Raw genomic sequence first — 23,049 nt, 5'->3', positions numbered from 1 at the left:
GTCAGACAATGGAAATCCAATTCTCATCATGTCCGCGTTTGCGTCACCTGCGTGAAAAAGACTATCAAATCCAGCAATCCTGTTACAGAAAAGCGAGTGCACTAAGACCTTACAACTGTCTCGTATTATTGACAATAGGTGCCTGGCATGAGTGTTTGAGAATCAAGAGGAAACATCTGAGGCTGATTGAAATATCATATGCCGGCATGTGGCGTCAAGCTGGAGAGACAGCAGAGCTAAAACTCAAACCGTTGCATTGTACTTTCACCTGTAGCTTTACATTTTCCCTTTGTGCATATCATAAACTGCAACAATAAACTGTGGATAATATTATGGTTTTAAAGCATGCAGTGTAACTTCAACATGGGTTAAAGGGGGAATCCTTGACTGAAGTCAGACAGGGTTAAAATAAATTAACAAATTAATCCTTTCTCAAAAAGTGGGCAGAGAATAAGCAGCAATTATGAACCAATTTGTACCGTTTGGAATGAGGCCAGCAGAGGCTATTGCGATGTTTGATAAGCAGCATGTGGTTCATGTCCATACGCCATCTCCTGAACTGTCCATGGAAGTGAAGATCTTTGGCCAGACACTGTCAGATCTCGTGTCTCATGTAAGCGGCACCTTTCGGGCATGTTTACTGCAGATTGTGACAGACTGACAGGCCTACAGTGAGCGGGAGAGATCTGACGCTTCGAATGGCTTGCCTGGAAGGACCACTAAGTATCGTACTCTTGAGAGGACACTTTACAGAATTGAGCTAATGAAGTGACGTATTGTCTAATTACAGGATGTTGTTTAGATTGTCACTCATTGTGGTATATGTAAACAGCCTTAACCTGACTGTCACAGCAGTGGGACGCTCAACGCTGGACTTTGTTGACATTTCTATCAAAATATATTTGATCCAAATGACATTGCAGGATAAAGGCATAGCGTATTTAACGATTTGTGAGCAATGTTAGGACAATGCACTTGGAAGGATCAGTCTTTAAAAAGTACTTTAAAGGTTGACATTGTTCCTTTGTCTCCAGATGATTGAAAAGCAAAGAGACATGAATGAATTTTTCAATAAACTTTGAGTCACATCCAATTTTCACATGCTCTCTATTTATGTTTGTATTTATTTCAAAACATTTCCACCACATCTCAAAATGATTTTTTGTTTTACTTACTACTTAACACTTACTACTTACTACATCGCACAGTTAGTCCAGAATTTTTATATGCGTTTTTTTTTTCTTTCCTATTAAAATGCTTGTTACGGATGCGAAAACGCAGAAAATCGAACCTGATCTGAATTTTTTTTTTTTATGACGGATGAAAGTTTTGGAGGTAGTGTAAACGTGATTGACACAATGACACATGAGGTCGTATTTATTTTTTAACGTGTGAAAATTTCGGACTCAGTTTGCAATGACCTTTACTAAGTGTAATTGCAGATAGCATTTTATGTACCTTAAATACATATAGTTAAATAACATTTTTGCTCTTTTCTTCATTGGAAATGCGCTGTTAAAAAAAAAAAAAAAAAAAATTGAAGTCAGTTCAAGACGTTTATTTCAAGTTATTTGAAATAGTTGAGTTATCACAAATTTAAAAATTTAGACAGTGGTAAAACAATAGACAAAATACATAAATTACATTTTATGTATTAAAAATAAATGACGCTGACATGATAAAAATTTTCCAAGATTCAAAATATATTACTGTACCTCTAAGCTTGCGACCATGCAATCTTTTTCTTAAGACCACTTTGCAAGAGAGTTGAGGGAAAGGTATTTGCTTGCCCTCAAAGCTGCTTACATTGTATTGAGCATTAATTTCAGTATTCATAACAAAACACTATACTTTATATTCGGTAATAATCATGGGGCGAAAGGAAGGATTTGAGATTCAGACAGCAGATTACAAAGGAGATTAGAGCCGCAAAATGACTCTCTCTTAGCAAGAGCATACGATTTACAGTGTCTCAGGACAAATAGTTCTTGCTCAGGAAAAAATTTCAATTTAAGAAACGCTCTTTAAGCCAACCTACAAAACCACTGCTAGAGAGAACACATTAAAAGTCCTTATGACATCTTCCCAGTGTGACAACTGGCCCTGCTTGCTTCTGTATTATGTATCATTATTATGCTATTTCTAACTTTAACTTTTAGTTCAGCTGTTCATTTGTGAAAGTTTTTGTATTTGCATGTTACAACTCGCAATGTTAATCAAATTCACTGATGGTTCAATCCTTTACGAGAATAGCTTGCTCATTTAAAATTGAAATCTGGTGAATGTAGGTTACAGAGACAGTATTTCCCGCTCGTGAAACATTTTACAAAGATTTTGTTTCTGTCATTGTTATTATTAATATTTTTAATCTGGCCTATGCAGTCTGAAGCATTGAATTAAACATTGTGCAGGAGAAAGCATCAGGGAAACGCAGTGCATCTTCCTTCATTTCCTCTGATTTTGCTTTTGTTTTCTCTGGGAAGCCGATAGCTCTCTTAGCCAGACCCATCTCAGGAGTTGTGGAAAATTGGAGATAATTAACCCTCCTATCTAAAGCGCTTCAAAGTTGAGTTGTGTCTTTATGTAGCTTTCAAATTAATGTTTAATTTAACAGCAAAACACAAATGTTAAGTCACAAATGGCATTCTGGTCTTTGTACCGCTCTGCATAATTAAACATTAATGAAGAGTCAAAGTGAGAGCCCAGATATTCAAATTCTTCCTCATTAAACAGTGTGATTAAAAGCGTAGTGCTTTTATGTTATACTCTTTCTTATTTCCACTCATGCAACACAAAACTTTCCACCAGTCCCTGCTTTCCAATCAGCTCCTCTGCCACTTTGCCATTTTCCTGACCAATAATATTCTTTCAAAACATTTTTTAAGTATGTATTTATTTTTTTATTTTTTTTTAACAACACTGATGAGAGATTGTGTAACAGACTATCCAGGCTATCTGCAATAAGAGACACTGAAGGTTAAAGTCACCAATGTTAAATACAGGACTGTTGAATATGTAACTTATTTTTAATGCAAAAAGTTTATTATTTCATATACGGAGTGATGCAGAAATTGAATAGACATTGCATTTCTCTAAAAAGGAAAAACAAATATGTAGCTATATATATACAAAATAAATGACAGTTAGGAGATGTTAGAAGAAGATAGATGAAAATCAAAAATTCCATTACAACAGCAGTAAAAATTGTGCATGGTTTGTTGTGTAAGCTGTCCATAACAGCATTAACTGTCCATAGAAATATATGCGCATGCTACTAACATTGGCATTGCATCTATGGGCTCTTCTTTTCCATGGACATCACCACATGCAGAGATGAAACAGCATAAATGATGAGAGCTTGATTCTGGGGAGGTATTGGTGAATATAGCAATGGGTAGTTGGAAAGGTGATTATCGTTTTTTCAGAAGCAGAAAGGACAAAACTCATGACTCATCAGTCAACGCTTTCAGATAATCTTCATGAAATCAAAGACCAATGCGACGTTTGGTTTTGAAACAGCTTGATTTACAGGATGAGCTATTTTGAAAGACATAAAATGTGTTTCAGTTTAACTTAATCGAGCTTTGGTGTTGAATTTATTAAGGCTGGTTTGGCTTTGAAATACTATTTGAATTATTTGATACATTGCGTGCTGGGTTGTGAAACATTATCACTGCGCTTTCTTCTGAATCAAAGTCGAACGGCAATGCGTCATATGGTTCATTTGATGTTCAATGTCCGAAAAGAATGAGAAAAAAGAATGTTGTCACTTGCATAAAATATCTGTCAACTCTGCATAAAAGGGGACTGATTTGCACAAGCTTCATGCATTGTACGACAGCAAAACCAGAAAGAGATATGAAACTGCCATTTGAAAGTTTCTGATGACCTGCAGCACAAATATCCTTCATTAAAGTGGATCTGTTTCACCCGTTCAAACCGCCAACGAGGACTCCAACAAGTCCACCCCAATACAAACTATTACTGTCATGTCCGCAGGCACCCTCCAGGAAAGAAGGAGCTTCAGAACAAACATGCTCTCTCGGATGTTCCACTCTGAAGAATAGAGGGATCGCAAACGCACTCTGACAAGAATTGTGCCCCTAACCATTCCCTCTATATTCACTCCATCCCCAAAGAGACTGCTTGATTCCCCCTGCCACCCTCTCTCAAAGTCAGAAAAGTCTGTTTTAAACGGGCAAAACTTTGGACGTCTATGTGGAGTGACTGTATGGGGGGAAGGAGAAATGTATTCTGTGATCCGGCCTGGTATTTTTAGAGACTGACCACTCTAAAATGATTTTAGGTTTTTGAAATATGCAGTGTCAGCTCTCTTTAAAATAACAAGTATCTGTTCTGTTCAACAGTATTTGACAACTCTGACCTTAGCTTGCATTTTTTTTCTGGGAAGGCCACTTATTCTATGCGACTGTGCCATGCGATGTCATGGAAGTCTCGAGAAATAAGTCTAATGTTTAGTCAGGTATCAAACTAATAGCTTGTCAAAACGCTTAGTACATCTGAGATTTCTCACTTTTCATCTTTTTGTATTTTTGTTTGTTTGTGTAATTGTATCCCTGAGATCTACCGTCTTTACACTATGTATATTATTGACTTTGCATTTTTAGCTTTTAAAAGTTTTTTTTTTTTCTCATACACTACCCTTCAAAAGTTTTGGTTTGGTAAGGTTTTTAAATGTTTTAAAATAAGTGTTTTTAATGCTCACTAAGGATTCATTTATTTGAAAAAAAAAAAATACTTTTGAATTTGAATATATTTTCAAATGTAATTTATTCCTGTACTCTTGTCTTCAGTGTCACATGATCCTTCAGAAATTTGGTCCTCAGAAACATTTCTTATTACTTGTTATAATCAATGTTGAATGCAATGTTGCTGCTTGTTATTTTTGGGGAGACAGTCAGAATTCTATAATGTATTTATTTTTTTTAATTTTGTATAATTATTTTTTTCTATAATGGATTTTTCAGAAAACAGAATCAGAAACAGAAATCTTTTGGGTTAGACTTTATTTCGATAGTCCACTTTAGACATTCTACTAACTATAAGTAACTGTAACTACATGTCAACTAATTCTCATTAATTTGCAGCTACATGTCTACTAACTCTCAGAGTATACTGTTAGAGTAGGTTTAGGGTTAGTAGAATAAGTTGACACATACTTGCAACGTTTCTCATTCTCAGTATAATGTATGTTGTGGACCCATCAAAATAAAGTGTTAGAAGTTATTAAGCAGAGAGTCTAGTACTAATACTCTAATGAATGCTAGTTGACATGTAGTTGCAAAGTTACTTACTGTTAGTAGAATGTCTAAAGTGGACTATTGAAATAAAGTGTATATTATATTCTCTTTTGGCCAATTTAATGTGTCCTTGCTGAATAAAAGTATTAATTTCTTTATAAAACTAACATTTATTTGGTTACAGTTAAGCAAGCAATTTAATATACTATTTTGCTATATTCAGTTCTAGAGTTGTGATGTAGTACAGTTTATTAATACATAGGTCTGTGTATTTGTTTGAATGCCACTTTTAAACTTTCATTTCAACTGTCTTTTGCAAACAGATAACCACCTCAAATGGTCATGAGTTTTTGCTGCAGGCAGATCACTTTCCAACCATCTCTAAATGGCATGATGCCATCAAGAAAGCAGTGGATAGTGTGGTAAGTTAATTGATTAAAGACAAAATAGCTTTTTATACATTTTTACATTAGCATGTACTCACTGGGGAATTTAATTATGGGTACTTTTACTTTTTTTAAAATATGGGTAGGTAAATAAATGGTTAAATACACTAATGCATCAGTAGCTAAACATCTAACACTGGGATAAATACTTCAAATAGCAACATTTGTTTTGGATGTTATTTCTGCATCTAAGTGATGAATCTTTTATACGATGTTGTGGTGTAGTCGAGTGGAGCTGGAGGCCAGAGCTGTGGTAGAGCGGCCCTACACAGGTCCAACAGCATAGAATGCTTGTCCAGACCGACCTGTGAACCCACCAAACCTAAACCAAAAGAGACCAAATCTGAAAACAGACGCTCCATCAGTGAGTAACACGTGTGTGTGTGTGTGTGTGTGAAAGAGAGAGAGGGGAGGGAGGTGATAACTGGCAATCAACACAGAGAGTTCAGAAACAGTGAGTGTGTCAGGGTTGCAGCCTCACTTCACCGCTGTTTAATATCCACATTCATGAGTTTAGCAGTACAGATGATACGGTCTGTTCACCAAACCTGTCTAGATCACATTTCACCACAAAATCAAAAGAAAAAAAGTTAATTATAAATTATATATATATATATATATATATATATATATATATATATATATATATATATATATATATATATATATACATTAAAATTAATTATCTTTACTATAATATATAAAAAGACGTATTTATTTTTATTAGTGCTGTCAAACAATTAATTGCATCCAAAATAAAAGTTTTTGTTTACATAATATATGTGTGTGTGTGTACTGTGTACATACAGTATATATTTTTAAAGTACTTCCATGTATATATTTATATTATATATATAAATATATTTAATATACAATATAACATTTTTCTTAAATATATACATGCATGTGTGTGTATTTATTCATAATAAATGACAGCACTATTTTTTTATATTTCAGAAATGTGAATCTATTGAGAACACTCATTTAAAATCTGTAAAATGCAATTAATTTGTTATAAATCGATATTTTGTCATGTTACTATGTAAATATATAAATATCATAATGGTCCAAAAATGTTGATTATAAATAATATATATATATATATATATATATATATATATATATATATATATATATATATATATATATATATATATATATATATATATATATATATATATATATATACAAAAAGAATAATGTAATTTCTCTTTTGATTTTGGGATGAAATGTGACCTGGACATGTTTTTGTGCAATTCACTGTTACGAAGCATTGTAGATCTTTTTTTTTTTTCTCTGTGCAGTTGTGGTCACATTCTGAACAGGAAGCACAGCAGCACCTTGACCACATGCAGTTTGGTTACTGCGAGACAGCGTTACAGCGAGAACATTCACGTTTAACATGATGACTGTAAAATACAGACACATTAGCACATCTCATTACATCATTTACCATTTGAGACAGAGACCAACAGAAGCTGAATTTCAGACAGTATATACGGCTGTTCTGAACTCCGTTGAGATGTTGAGTAAGACGGAGTCAGTCTGCTCTCTGTCAATCATTATTATAAATTACAAGCTACTTGACACTCTCCAAACGCTTCTGTCATTGGTAATTGCAGCATTTTCTGCCCTGAATGAGCATCAAAGAGAATTAATTTACTAATGTACTGAATACTGGGCAGTAGCTCTGAGCTCTCGCTCGTCACATACTAATCACTGGACTTGTGAAGATGTTGTAATATTGACACTAACATTGGCCGAAATCAATAAATAAATGCTGCGAAATGAGATATTCACGTACACTGGAGAATATTTCAGCAGAAGTAGTGTTTCTGATGTGCTTTTGAGCAGTGTGGAGAAAGGAGACACTCTTATTTGCATGAGGAGGACTTGCACAAAGACAGCCTCAAAAGAATGTGGCGAGTGTTCAGTGACAGCATTGTTCCTGTGTCTCCTCTGATCCCCCGCACAGTGTTCAAGCTGAATTACAGTGCCTCAGACAGCGCCGACAAGAATGGAGTTAAGAACAGACTGAAGAAGTTCATCTCCAGACGGCCATCCATGAAAACGCTACAGGAGAAAGGCCTTATTAAAGGTGAAGGATTCACCATATGTGCTCCACACAATACACTGTAAAAAAAAAAAAAAAATCCTGTTTTTAATTTCCAAAAAAAAAAAGGCAGCTGTGGTTTCCAGAATAATTCTGTAAAAAGTACAGTAAAAATATACCCTAGTAAATATATATACCCTAGTAAAAAAAGTAATATATTTAAAATACATTTATTTCATACTAAGTATAGTTAAAATCTATTAACATATTTACTGACAGATAACTCGAGACTTACTGATATAAAAATTATAATTAAACTCATGCACATTTCTTAATATTAAGTCTAAAATGTGTTTGTCTAAAAATATCACTTTTGATGAGAATTGTATGATCTTTAAATAATATCAGTCTTTAAATGCAAAATATTTAAAGTGTACCTGAAGTGTACATGCAATAGTTCCACTTTAGCACAATCAAATATATTAAGCTTATCTTTAATTGTACTTCAGCACTACTTCCACACAATTAAAGTGCATTAAGTACAAAAGTAGTTGTTCCAATTTAGCAGACTTTAAGTATACCAGTTTAATATACAAAAAATACAATTGCAGGGCATTTTATGAAAATGTATTTTTAGTATACTTGGCATGAAATGAATGCATTTAAAATACATTTAAGTATATTTATTTTTCACTAGGGTATATATATATATATATATATATATATATATATATATATATATAGTAAATCCAACAGAATTAGTATAACCATGCTGCTACTAAACTTGGTTTTGTATCTTTAACATATACTGACAACCACAATAATAACGTAGGTGGTAAAGAGAAAATCACATGATTTAAAGTTCATCACGCGTAGCTTTTCCATAAGCTGAGGTAAATTTTAATATATAGAAAGTGCACCATGTCATACACCAGTAGAAAAAAACATCTTGATAACACATCACACAAATGCAATACATATTTACCAACAGAAGATGTAACTGATAATAAATAATATGAAGAAACATAGTTATTTCCATTAATTTTTATTTTTTTATTGTAAATTGTTAGATGACTTTCTTTTTGTTACCAAAAACTGTACATTCAATAATATTTTACTGTATAGCATGAAATGTACCGTTGGGTATTTTACAGTTTTTACCGTATATAGTAAGGGAACGTTAAGATTTCAGGGTACTGTTAAAATTACTATCATCGTTTTACAATGTTAAGCTCATCGTCGACTATCAGATTCCAAAATCTCATGTTTTTTAGTCTTATTCATTTAACAACTTTGCCCAGTTGTAGCCCAGTTAATAGTCATAATTACATGCTACATAATTGCAGGTTACATATTACGTGATGACATATGAATGTGCAATCTTAGGACATTAGTTTATTTTGGCTCTGCATGTTTCCATATTAAACACAACTGTGACCCAGTTTAAAAAAAAAAAAAAAAAGGAAGCAAGACATTCTTTTTCCTTTACACATTATAACAGTTCAACAAGCAATCCCTGACGCCGATTCTTAAAGACTGTAACTAATTTATTCCATTCATAGCATACACCAAACATAACATTAAAGGATATTTTAAGCATACTTGGAACCCTCGGATGAAGGTAATGATATCTTTAATTTCCTCTGGTGTCAAAAAAGACCCTTTAATGTAGTATCTGTGGGGGTAAATGGGAGATCAAAGAGGACAATATTGAGGGAATGAATAAAACTACTGTGGGATTAACAGAGTAGCGCAGGTGGCCCCTAACACAGCTATCGCTGGCAGAGCTCCAAGGCCAGCTAGCCCGCTAAACATCCATCTCGAAATTAGGATCGTTCCATATTGTACCAACGCTTTTTAAAAGTAATTTATTTAGAAATGCCCCTCCTGCCTGATATTTCTCTAGGAAACCTTCTGAATGTGCATTTGTATGCAAAGGTGGCTTGCTTGCAGTCATTTATGCATTTAGCACATCGCCACTTCCCCCTGCTCCTCGCGGGTGCCGAAATGAGAGCAGGACATCTTTGATGTTCCAGAAGCCTCTGGGACAGTTCGCCTGGTCCTATATGAACTCAGAAAGCCAAATGATGAGGACACTTGCACCTCTGCTCTGACAACTGTAGTTTTGCTCATTATGGAGCGTTCTGATCTTTTGTGGGCCGTCTTTGAAATATGACTGCCTGAAAACATTCCACTATGCATTTCAGCTGTGAAATTCCTGGGTCACACGTTACATTATAGTGCTCATAATTATGTGTCCTTATATAAGCAGGCCTATTGAGCACTTCTTAATCTGTAATTATTTTTGAAGCAGCTTGTAATTACTTATTGCTATTATAAGCCAATCATTTAAAAAAAAAAAAAAAATTAAATAAAATTAATTATTTTTTTGATTAATTAATTACAGATATCTTGCAGATATTTGTTGAAAAAAAGCCCCCAAATTTAAGACATTGTTGTGGTAAATGAGTACATTGAATAGACAATACAAAAAGTCAATATTGTTTATTTCCACACAATTAACATAAACATGTTTTTTCAGTCTTGTGCCATGAGATGCATAAATTTAAAGGGACAGTTCACCCAAAAATGCAAAAACATTTCCTCACCCTCATGTTGTTCCAAACCTGTATGGATTTCTTTCTTATGTTGAACATCAAAGAAGATATTCTGAAGAATGCTGGTAATCAAACAGTTGATGGTCCCCATTAACTTCCATTGTATTTCTTTCCCTACTGTGGAAGTCATTGGGGACCAACAACTGTTTGGTTCTTCAAAATATCTTCTTTTGTGTTCAACATAAGAAAGAAACTTGTACAGGTTTGGAACAAAAACATGCAAGTAAATTAGGCCAAAGTTTTGGGTGAAGTATTCCTTTAAGATGCTTCATTAAGTTAAATGCATTTGTTTATAATTAATTGTACTAAATAACCTCATACGATTATTAATATTTATGCTTCTTATTTATATTAATACTGTTAATATATATTATTCTATTAGTAATATTATTAATAATAATTTGAGATTTAATTTATTATGCTAAATTAACACATTACATTTAGAGCTGTTATTATTGTAATCAATATTATAGTATTGATAGTGTTAATCATTATTTTATTAGTATTGTTAGTAATAATAATTGCATTGATGATATTGATTTAATAATTGCATTTAATGATATATTATTAATTGTTTTTAATCATTATTGAGGCGTTTAATATTAATAAATTAACACCTATGACATGGACTCTGTAATACAAAGTGTTAGCAAATCCCAATTTAGCTTTATATGCTTACTATTCTCAATGTCATGTTTTTTCACAGACCGAGTGTTTGGATGTCACATGCTGACCCTGTGCGAGAGAGAAAGGACCACAGTGCCCAATTTTGTGAAGTTGTGTGTGGTGGAAGTAGAAAAACGAGGTATGGCTCAGAAAAGATGGTCATTTTTTAAAGAAATGATTGTGGTAGTGCCTTGCTGACTGACTGACTGACAGATGTCTTTACCCTGTCCTCACAGGCCTGGAGGCTGATGGGATATACAGGGTGAGTGGCAATTTGGCCGTTATCCAGAAACTACGCTTCCTAGTTGACCAAGGTAAGTTTAATTCAGTCATTATCTATCATCAGTGGTTGGTTTAAGGCCAGCAGCTGAATCAGTGTTCGTCTAAATGACACATTATCAGTTTGGTTCTAAAGGCTTAGCTGAAAGGTATAAAGTGGTTCGTTTGTATTAGGCGCCACAAATTGTTTGATAAGGATTTTCAATGTGGTTTGATATGCAGTGAAATGCAAGCAGGACAATGAGTTTGGCTCTCAAGGGGCGTATTAACGTTGACATAATGATTAGCATTTTTTAATTTTCTCATCAAACGACTGTTGTTCTAATTCTCTCTGTTGGCTTCTCTGACTGTGTCTCTCTTTCCCCAGAGGAGGAGCTTGACTTGGGCGACAGCCAATGGGAGGACGTCCATGTCATCACCGGAGCGCTAAAGATGTTTTTCCGTGAACTGCCAGAGCCCCTGTTTCCCTTTCGCTTTTTCGACTTGTTTGTGGAAGCCATTAGTAAGTACTGAAATCGATACGAGCAAATCAGTGTTATTGCTACAAATATTTGGGATTAGAACCTTAAAATGCATTACAAGGAATGATTAATTACCTTTCCCAGAGATGTGAGACTTCAGAATACTCAAACTGTGCTCAAGTATTCCACAGCAACATCAAGTTATTTCCATTCATGGTTTACAGCTTAGTTTGACCCAGTCCTCCTAACTGTAATTCAAGCCGCGGATGGCTAAACCGCTTGCCACTCTTGGGTTGAGTCGTGCTATTTGGGATTGACCCTCTTAGACGCATTCTTGCAGATCTGTCAGCCAAAAGGGGTCGCTCTTTGACAGGGAGGTGCTGAGATCATTCAAACTCCCTGTTTGGGGAATGGGGGAATTTCTCAGGCCAGAGGGCAAAGTCAGGGCCTGTGGTCCAGACAGAAACTGTCACCAGATCGGCCTTAGTGTCACGTGTAACCGCCCTCCAGCAGCACAGAGCAAACTCTGGGCCTCATCTCGAGCGTCCAGCTGACGCCAGTGTGTTTCTCTTGGGCAATCTACCTTCTGAAAGGCATGTACCTTGTGAAATATATGTATGTACCTTTGAGCTTAAAACAACATTTGTCCTGCACTTTTGTTTTATGACTTGCCCGTTTTCTGAAGCCCTGTTAGTTTAAAAACAAACACTTTCAGATTAGTGGCCGTGTGAACTACATAGTGGCGATAAGCTATGTACTATGCCGTATACGGGCAAGTAAATAGAGAGTAAGTATAGAGCAAATAGGCAATGCAGAACATTGTAGGCACAATTGCAGCTTTATGGACCTAAGCATTGTGAACAGGAATGATGGAAGATAAGTTTGGAGTAGAAGTTTTCAAACCTTTTAATGCCAAGAATCTTTTTTTTTAAGAAATGAATACTTTTATTCAACTTTTACTGACAGACCTTCAGAAGATCTCTATTCAAACAATGCTGTTTTTTAAACGTCGTATTCATCAAAGAATCCTGAAAAAAAATGTTTAATGGTTTCCACAAAAATATTAAGAAGATAATAAATGTTTCTTGAGCACTAAATCAGCAGATTAAAATGATTTCTAAGGATCATGTGTTCATGTGAAGATTGAAGACTATTTTTATTCAAATGAAAACCATTTTTTTAAATCGTAATATTTCACATTAATATTTGTTCTTACTCTTATAGTATTTTTGATCAAATAAATGCAGCCTTACTGAGAATGTGAGAGTTCTTTAAAAAACATGACATCTTTTTTATTGTTTTTGATGGTATAGTATATTTATACAAGGAGAATGCAAGTAAGAATTATAAAGACAAAACATTATTTGAATAAATAAATAATTGACCTCAACCATGTCATTTTACTGATGCAACTTTAAGCTTTTTTTTTTCTTATCTTCTCTAGTTTGTTTAAATCAGTGAATGATTTATTATTCTCAGAATCTTGAGATATGAACCAAAAGGCCAGCGCGCTCACTGTAATAAGTGCAGGGATATAATTATGAATACAGCACCTCAGTATATCCCCACTGGAAGGAGATATGCGTGAGACAGAATGGGAACAGGCCTGGGGTGATCTTGCAAATTGCTAATAAATATTTACTCACGCTGCATGTAGGCCAGAGTACCGCAAACTGCTTGTATCCAATTAATCAGTAGATGAGCCCGATCACTTACAGATAGTGTTTAGACAACCAATTATTACTGTAAAATGCCCCTAATAGCAGGAGGTATAATTAGTTCAACCTGCAACATGTCTCATCAAAACCGAGGGTATGTATATGTTGGTATAACATACTACTGTACTACTGTTTTTGTTGTATGCAATATGTAAACAAGTTGCTGCTTATTAATAGTTAGTAAGGTAGTTGTTAAGTTTAGGTATTGGGTAGGATTAGGGGTGTTGAATATTGTCATGCAGAATATGTGCTTTATAAGTGCTAATAAACAGCCAATATATTAATTATAGGCATGCTAATAAGCAGCTAGTTAATACTGAGAATCGGTCCCTATACTAAAGTGTTATCCCTAATTTAATCAAACTGATTGAATAATTTTAATATTTTTTTGGTTTCTTTAGGAATGAGTTAATTTATACGTAAGGAATAATTGACGACGGGCCGTTGGATTATTAGAAAAATAATGCACACCCGAGGTGGTTCGCGTCGTGACCGTTATTTTTCTAATAATTCAATAGACCGAAGTCAATTATTCCGCGTATACTACGGTTGCCACACCTCAAGACATCGATCAGATGATATATTTCAAGGCATTCGTCCGGTATTTCTACTTAAATCGCTATGTGAGTAGGATTATTTATTCCGCATTTCATCCAACGCCTCAGTTGCTAGTTCCAAAACTTCATTTTAAACCTAGTAACGGAGGCTTGAGCCGTTGATAACAGATTAATGCAGTTAATACAGTTAATAACTAAGTTATGAGAGAGAGAGAGAGAGAGAGAGAGAGAGAAAATACCTCTGTGCGTCTCTCAATAGTGTTCGGCAGCAATGTCTCTAGTTATAGCTAAGTTCCTTTTGTTCACGAACAGCGCCGTTGTTGTTACCTCTCTTGTGAGAAGTCATGTAGTTTTTAAGTTGTTTACTGATAAAATCGTCAGAGTAGCAATAACAACATTAGCGCGATGTATGCTAGTGTGTGTGCAAACTGTAAATGTTATGTATGTGCGGCTGTGAGGGAGAGAGAGCGGGAGAGATAGAGTATGTGCTTTCCGTACATAATAAAGCCCAATTTTGTGGCAAAAACATGGACATGATCTGCCGTTTTTATCATATTGTTTGCTATATTTATTTATTTGGCCAGTGTTGTTGTGGGTCTTGGTTATTTTGCTGTTGTAAGACCTTTGAAATAACAGAAATCATTTGGTGAAGTGATATGGTCATGTAATGCGGTCAAGAGCTGCCTGGAACTACGTTCGCCGTGCGTTTACTTAAAAATAATTGCACACCTTAGAACGTTCGTCAGCCAATCAGATTCAAGCATTCAACGGCCTAGTATAAATGACAATAATTTGATTGAACTTAACCTTCCATTCAGATTGGTGAATCTCTTTGTTGACTCATTATTTTAGATATTTTTACCAAAAATATGTGAATTAATTAACTAAAAATTACTTTTTAAGTTTTAAATATTGAATATTTTATGTTTATTTTATGTGTGTTTATTTCTGAGACTAACCTAGTCTTGTAAGTCAATTATATTATATTATATTATATTATTATATTATATTATATTATATTATATTATATTATATTATATTATATTATATTATATTATATTATATTATATTATACTATACACAGGGCAGGACAGTAATAAGCCATATCTAATGTGCTGTAGAACAAGATTGTTTGCACTGTAGACTTTTCTAGTATGTAGGTTACTAAGCTCCTCCCCCTCTGTAATATTGGCACGGTTTAATGAACCTTGGAGCTCGTCTTACATTTCATTTACCGAAACTGCCCAACATCCTGTTTCATTGATCTCACTAGACCACTGACAAGCAATTTCAGTGAATCCAGCTGATACTTGAGTGGCTCAGGTCTTCTGTATTGGTCCATCACTGTCAAAAGAGGACAGCTCCTCTAACCATGGCTGCCCTTTTAAATGGGTGGTATTAACTAAAGGTCTTTGGAACGGTACTTTGGACAAGTATCCATTCAATTAGGACAGCTGCCCAATCGCACACTGCTTCTGGACAATCTTGTGGAACTCTAAGTAATTTAAGTTTACTGGAAGTTTTGGCAAATTATTAATATGTAATCTTCAGGCTTAAGACTTCGCCCAGTATTTAAACGGCCCCTTCGCTCACGATCTGTGAGATGCTCAGAGCACTTTTCGTCTTCTCGCTTGCAATCTGTATGTTTATTTAAAATGTACGCACTCACTCCCGCAAACCAACATTTGGGCTTCCCGGGGTCCTCAGGTGAACAGTTGGCCTAATTTTCCATTCTTTCACTCGGTGCCTGTTGTGGATGTGGCAGGCACCAGCTCTTGGCTCACGATGGACTAAATCTATTATTCATATTGCCTGGTATCTTAGCGACATTGTCCTGCCACCTGTCCAATAGACAAGCTCGCCTTGTTGTACAAAGCGAAGACATACTTGTTGACAAATGGAGGCTTTGTTCTCCAGGCCCACACACACAATTCAGCGTTTGTGTAGTAATCTGGATGGTTCATTCAGATGGACTGTATCGTTATATCACATTTGAAGATGACCGATTACGTATTTTAAAAAGCGAGATTGTAAGATTTCCAGCCTGACTTTTTCTGTGAGAAACCACAGTGCCACAATTGTAGTGTACAATGTGCTGAAATAATGCCAATCAGAGCTGTGTCAGACAGTACATCTGTCATAACATAATTGTTTGTCTATTCTGATGTTATGCTCTTTCAAACTTCAGTCTGTGAATCACAAGCCTTTACATTCTATGCAGCTTTCCTCATTTGTGCAACGTGGCCTCATTGCCATGCAAAGCTTGCATGCAGAAATATTTTCAAATGCATAAATCTCTTCCCAGTCTCTATATTTCATCAAGAAGTTTTTCATGTTTAATAAATTACAGCGCCGATCCTCTAAGACTTTGTTATTCATAAAGCAAAGTATTCAATTGGGATACATTTAAAATCTTAATCATAACCTGCAGGACTATTTGCAGTGTGCTAATATTTGCCTTGACGGGGCTTAAAGAAGCCCGCAGACAAAGCTCGCAGATGGGCTTATCCTGAGAAGCAAAGCTGCACCGCAGTAAAGATGGTCTCATTGTTTGTAATTGGATTATATTCACAGATTTTTGTAACCAAAAGTGCATCTATTCTTTACTGTACATCAGCTCTTTTCACAAAACAATGATTCTCTCAGTTTGATTTATAGAGTGTGCACTGTAGCAATGGTTCTGCCACATTTGTGCAGCCGTAGGTACATCAAAATGTTTCATCTGAACTGTAATGTCAGAAAGTGACATCCTGTTTTGTCATTTTACCACAGAAAAACACATTTACTAGGAATTACTAATGATACCTAAAATTACAATGAAAAAACTAAATCATTTTTAAAATAATAGTTTCGGCTCCAAAACAGTGTCTTCTAAAAAAAGTGTTTCATAATTAATAAATAAATCAGTATTAATTAATGGTTTTAGTTCTGTATTGTAATAATGCAAAATTGTATGAAAAAAAAAAAACATATTTAAAAAAATATATATTAATCCATGCACCTTTTGTGTGTTTTTTTTTTTTTGCATTATTAAAATACAAATAAATAAATAAATAAATAAATACAATGTTTTTATTAAAAAAGTATGGTAACACTTTACAATAAGGTTCATTACTTTAGTTAACGTGTACTAAGAATGAACAATACTTCTACAGCATTTATTAATCTTAGTTAATGTTAATTTCAATATTTGCTAATGTGTTAATAACATCAAAAGTTGTGAATTAACATGAACTAACAATGAACAACTGTATTTTCCTTAAATAATATTAATAAAGATTAATAAATACTGTAATAAATGTATTACTCATTTTTCATTCATGTTATTTAATACATTAACTAACATTAACTTATTGTAAAGGTTCCAAAAGTATATGTATATATATATATATATATATATATATATATATATATATATATATATATATATATATATATATATTTCGGATATATTATATTATGTTGTTTTTGTATGTTTTAACAAAAAATTTATTTGAAATGCACACATTATGGATTTTTGCCCACTGCATGCCTTTGTCAAAACATTCCCTTTATTTTAAGAGCAATCCCCTTTGATCAGAATACCATAAGAACAATGCTTACCATAGTGAATTCATGCTGATTTAGGGTATAGGCATTTTGAACGAGTTTTATATTAATGACACTGTCCCCACCATCTGTCCAAAATACAGGACAAGGGACCATCTCCAATATGCTAGCCACCAAAGGCAAAGTAATTAATGACAGCAATAATGCCAGCAATAATGACTAGATTAAATATTTTACAGGCCGACTGCCATGCAGTGTCAAAGCCAAAAGAAAGCTAACGGCCTCCACTGAGATAATGCTTGAAGAGAAAGTCATAAAAAAAGATATTGCTTGAATAAAGTAAAAGACAAAATGTTGATGAAAACTGTAGTGAAGAATTCTAGTTCGTAACACACATTGTTTCACTAATTATGTGGCCTTGACGTTAAAATTGATGTTAACATTCTATTTTGAGTGGTTTAGGGCATCATATGCACAATTTTAAGCCCCGGTGTTATAGCTAACTCCACAAAAAAAGCACAAAACATTGTCCCTCTGCTAGTGGTACCTAGAGGAGCGGGTCAGAGATTCACTCTCTGTCCTAGAACATGGTCTCTGTCTGTGCTCAATTGACAGACCTGGCATCTGACAGGGGCATCTGCTCGCAGAGCCTGTGCCAGCGCGGTGTATACACGGAGACATCTGCTCCATTAGTGCCCAGGGGGCATCCTGGGCAGTACAGTAGACTGGGGGCATAACTCCTGCCAGCTCCCTTCCACGGCACATCCCATGAATAGCATGGTGTAGCTGTTAGCCAGCCACAGTAGGAATAACCAGTGATGTTTTCTTAGCGGAAGGAAGACGGACGAGATTTTGCTCTGTTCAGAATGTGTAAATAATCTAAATTGATTTACAGCATTGCAAATTTGTGTCATTATGATAGTATCATTTCATGATGCATTTTGAACCTTGTTGGCCTCCCATAATGAACTGCATGCTGTGAAAGGTCTTTGAACAGCATAATAACTCGCATAACTTTTCTCTCCCGTATGAAATTGTGAATGTCAACAGTGTAGAGATGACAGTGAGGCAATTTCAGTGGAAATGTGATATGAAACAGAATGTGTAAGCATTATATATAAATAACAATATATTAAAAAGATTTGTTAATTGAAATGTATGACAACATACAATTGTTTGGTCTGCTTGATGTATAAGCAATGCAATCAGTACTGTATACTGATATGCTTGGATTTAGTGTAGTGTAGAGTCAGATTATCTATCTATCTATCTATATATAACTTATTTTCAGAAAGGACGCATTAAATGAAAACATTAAATTGTTACAAAATATTTCTACTTAAGATAAATGCTATTCTTTTAAACTTTCTGTTCATCAAAGAATGCTAAAAAACACTTATCATGGCTAAAAATGTTTCTTGAGCACCACATCAGCATATTAAAATGATTTCTGCAGGATCGTGTGACACAGGAGTAATGGCTGCTGAAAATCCAGCTTTGACATCACATTGATAAATTACATAGAAAGCAGTTATTTTAAATTGTAAAAATATTTCATAATTATTCAATTTCTCATACTGTTTGTATTGTATTTTTAGCAAATAAATGTAGCCCTGGCATGCATAAGAGACTTCTTTCAAAACCATTAAAAAATCTTACTGACCACAAACTTTTGAATGGTAGTGTATATTTGGCTGGAACTGGTGGCTGTATAATCTTGAAGGTCTGTTAATACTCTTTTAAACAAATCCGTTAGGGTGAAATTTGAGCTGAGGGAGTTTGGAGTGCACACAGGTGGCCCTGTGAAAGCTCCATTTCAACATCTGCTCAGGTTCCATAATGATATTGATCAAAAGCATCGATTAAATTATTTAAATACACTCTAATCTTCCAAACTAAAGTTCCTTTTACTTAGTCTACCATACAAGCTTCTTTACACTAACAGTGTTTGAAATAATGCAATCAGTTATATTACTATACCCATCATAATGGGTTCAGGGAACTTCAAAGTGTCAAAGGTCAGGTAGTGACACTGATGTAGAATAGTCAGCGCACAGGTTGGTGCCTCTCAGGAGTTTGCCATGAGGTCATCAGCCATCTGACATGTAAAGAGCAGCGGGGTCAAGAGGTCACCGGTTACAGCTTGTGTTACAGCATAACAGCTTTTAATGGACGTGGACTATTACGGACCATTAGCACCACTCGCGTGTGCTTTCATGTAGGAAAATTGAAAGCCAGAGTGAAAAAGTTTATGCTTTGATTTTACAGGCAGACTGGGTTATTTTTCTACAACATCTTTAATTACATCTATTTAACAGTGAAATGCTTTATAAAGTGATTGCACAGAATCAAAATGATTTTGCTGAGAAGTGTAATGGTGTCAGATAACCATGCAATTGTACTAAATGTGTTTGCATAACTGCATAAAGGTTATTGCTGCATAACACAGCTGCATAAGCACAGACTAAATGCTGCTACATTGGCAGTTTAAAAGGGATTATGTTGTACATAAGTTTTAAAACTATCATAATTAAGAACTAAATGATATCAAAAGTAAGATGGAAATATCAGATAAATAGAGTAATCTATTCGATTACATACTGGCGTTTTGGTAAGTCAGCAGTTTGGAATGGGACATATTCTGCATGTGGCCTTCTCGAGCATGTCTCTATAATTAATAGAGAAAGAGGTAATGGTCCAGTATTAGGGAAAATTTTGATGTTAGATGAGCTATGCTAATGAAAAAGTGATGGAAAAGACATTAACTTCTCTCTGAACCTAGAGGTTCAAATGAAGGAGCAATACCCAAATCAAAACATTTCATCATCTCTTCCCTGCCAACAGAAATTAGGGAGCCCACACAGAAGGTTCAAGCCTTGAAGAAACTGATCCATCAACTCCCCAAACCCAACCACAACACCATGAAACTGCTCTTCCACCACCTGAGGAGGTAAGTCTCCGTCCATACACACAACCTAATATTGGGTCTTGCACAGGACATTTTGGGGGCCCCTGAATCATTTAGGTGGGTGGTGGGAGGATAATAATATCAGTGTCCATTTTAGTTATCTGAGCTTCATTGGTATCTGTGAACTTCACAGGTCTAAAACCTTGCACTCGAGTCTGTTCACTAATGATCAACAAAAAGGGCCTTGTGTTTGAAAACATGTCTCTTTGCATATGAGCTCTCATTAGACATTTACTTTTTTATGTTCGCCTGTCTACTTTATGAAATTGAACAGAACTGACGTTTATCTAGCTAATTATATCAACCTAACTAGGCTTTCTAGTAGGGCTGCAACTAACGATTATTTTAATAATCGATTAATCTGTCGATTATTTTTTCGATGAATCGATGAATCGGATTTAAAAAAAAAAAAAAAGCATTCATTTCCAACCCTTTATTCAAAAACAGAACTAAAATCTTTAGAAAGTGCACAAACATGTTGCTCCTTGAACATCCCTGAGCTGTTATAATAATAATAAAATAAAATAAAAATGGACTAACACAAAAAACATACACATGTATGCTTTACATCTGCCAAAAATTAAATAATTTAACAACACTGCGTCGTTAGCGTTGGTATTGTATCAGACACCTGCACTTAACATTATATGAAAATCAAGCTCAAATGGAGTTAATAATGTTTTGACCAGAGAATGACGGAGATGGAGTGTTTTGTCTGTCGTTAGAACGGCTGTAACTGTTATGCAGTGCATAAGTGCATTAAGTGCATTATGCTTTCATCAACTTTACAGGTTATATAACTTTGATTGTAGCTATATGGGCGCTTAGTTTTTCTTGTTGTTTAATACACTTGGCCAAAATCTCAAATTAAGCGCTTATGCACATAATGCACAGGATATTTAAAACGTATATAGACAGCAAATAACTAATTCTTCTCCACTCTTCAAACACACAAAAACATTATCCTTTACTGACATAGTGTTTGAGTAAAGAAAACGCTGTACTATTCAAACACCAATTATTTATTCACCCTTGCATTGCGAAAAAGCAGAGATCTCATCTTCTCCAGGCTGTGCGCGCGTCAATCTGAACGGAGGCGGGGTGAAGGTACGAGGTCTAGCTGAGAGCTCGATGATCCAATGGCGTTACAGTTTTACTGACAAGTTATTTTAATGCTTATCATTGGTTTACTATTTTTAAAACTCTCTGATTTAAAATAATAAAAACGAATTATAAGCGACTCAAGTTTGGATAATTTTTCACAGCACCTGACTGGGCTAGGGTATGGCAACTGCATACTCTGCCATACGCAAACGCCGCCCTGCTCCCACACCTTGGATGACTTGGGTCGCACGGATTTCTCTGCCTCCGCCATGTATCTTTCCTCTACCTCCGCTCGTTTTTTTTTTACTTTTTTTTTTTTACTTTTGTTTTTATTTATGAGGCGCCAAACTCTGCTAGCATCCGTGCGAGAGAGACCGAGTGTGTTCACTCCGCTCCGCGCTCAACTAAAGTTTTTTTTTTTTAATAATCAAACGTCTCCGCGTCGCGCGACACAACGAATCGATTATGAAATTCGTTGCCAACGCTTTTAGTAATCGATTTTTATCGATTTAATCGATTCGTTGTTGCAGCCCTACTTTCTAGCTTTTCGTTTAACTGCATATGTCTCAGCTTTCTTCAGAAACTGGTCAGACGTTGTCTGTTTAATACTTTATCCTTTTTTGAAAGTCTGATTTCAGCTTTTTTGAGTTGCATTGAAGGAAAAACTTCAGTGTTAGTACAAAAACCATACAGGATTGGAATGGCATGGGTGTGAGGGAACTAATGACAGCATTTTCATTTTTGGGAGGACTATCTCTTTGAGAACCAAGAATCCCATCACACTGCTCTGCACTGCTAGCTGACCTTGACAGTACAAAACCAGACTAGATTATAATGGGAACTTCCCGTTTTTACAAATGGAAAGTTTGTGACGTATTTTTATAATGTTTGTAGATCAAAGATTTCCATAGATTACAAAGTAGCTTTTTAGAGTGAGATCAACAAATAGTGCTCAGTCTGAAAACCTTTTACACAAAAGTCCTCAATAAACAGGATGCAACATGAACAGAGGACTCAATATGAACCATAATGTGTGTGTGTGCGTGTTTCCGTGTGTCAACGCTCAAGTCCTTGTCCATGATAGCGTTACTGGCACAGCCAGAAGGCCATATGGCTAGTCTCCATCTCCCAGGAGGGGTGTTCTATCCCACTTTACCCTTCTGCACATTTACCACCCTGCACAGGAGGGCCACAGGACTCATCTCAGATTGATGAGCACCCCCTCCTCCCTTCCCCCAATGGAACATGCCCTTTGGCACTAGTGCTAAAGTCTGTTGGGTTGCCCATGCCAGGTCTCCCAATCAGAAAACACTAATGTGTGACTGAGAGAGAGACACTCATTGAACAGTCGATTTCTAGACAGGAACAC

At 35.2% G+C, this 23,049-nt stretch overlaps 1 protein-coding gene across 3 annotated transcripts in view; it reads left to right on the top strand.

Annotated features, from left to right (window-relative positions):
- The window catches only part of arhgap15 (Rho GTPase activating protein 15), a 45,873-nt gene that overhangs the window by 16,403 nt on the left and 6,421 nt on the right, over positions 1–23,049 (top strand). For all 3 annotated transcript variants that reach the window (XM_058787204.1, XM_058787205.1, XM_058787203.1), the window contains 7 exons: positions 5,585–5,683; positions 5,933–6,071; positions 7,683–7,805; positions 11,085–11,183; positions 11,281–11,358; positions 11,691–11,825; positions 20,453–20,558. In XM_058787204.1, coding sequence (XP_058643187.1) covers positions 5,585–5,683; positions 5,933–6,071; positions 7,683–7,805; positions 11,085–11,183; positions 11,281–11,358; positions 11,691–11,825; positions 20,453–20,558 — 779 coding nt within the window. The remainder of the gene's footprint in view (positions 1–5,584; positions 5,684–5,932; positions 6,072–7,682; positions 7,806–11,084; positions 11,184–11,280; positions 11,359–11,690; positions 11,826–20,452; positions 20,559–23,049) is intronic.

The sequence above is a fragment of the Onychostoma macrolepis genome, chromosome 09 (genome assembly GCF_012432095.1).
Source record: "Onychostoma macrolepis isolate SWU-2019 chromosome 09, ASM1243209v1, whole genome shotgun sequence".
Lineage (NCBI taxonomy): Eukaryota > Metazoa > Chordata > Actinopteri > Cypriniformes > Cyprinidae > Onychostoma > Onychostoma macrolepis.
The sequence above is the reverse complement of the archived record's forward strand: the minus strand, read 5'-3'. Positions and strand labels throughout refer to the sequence as shown.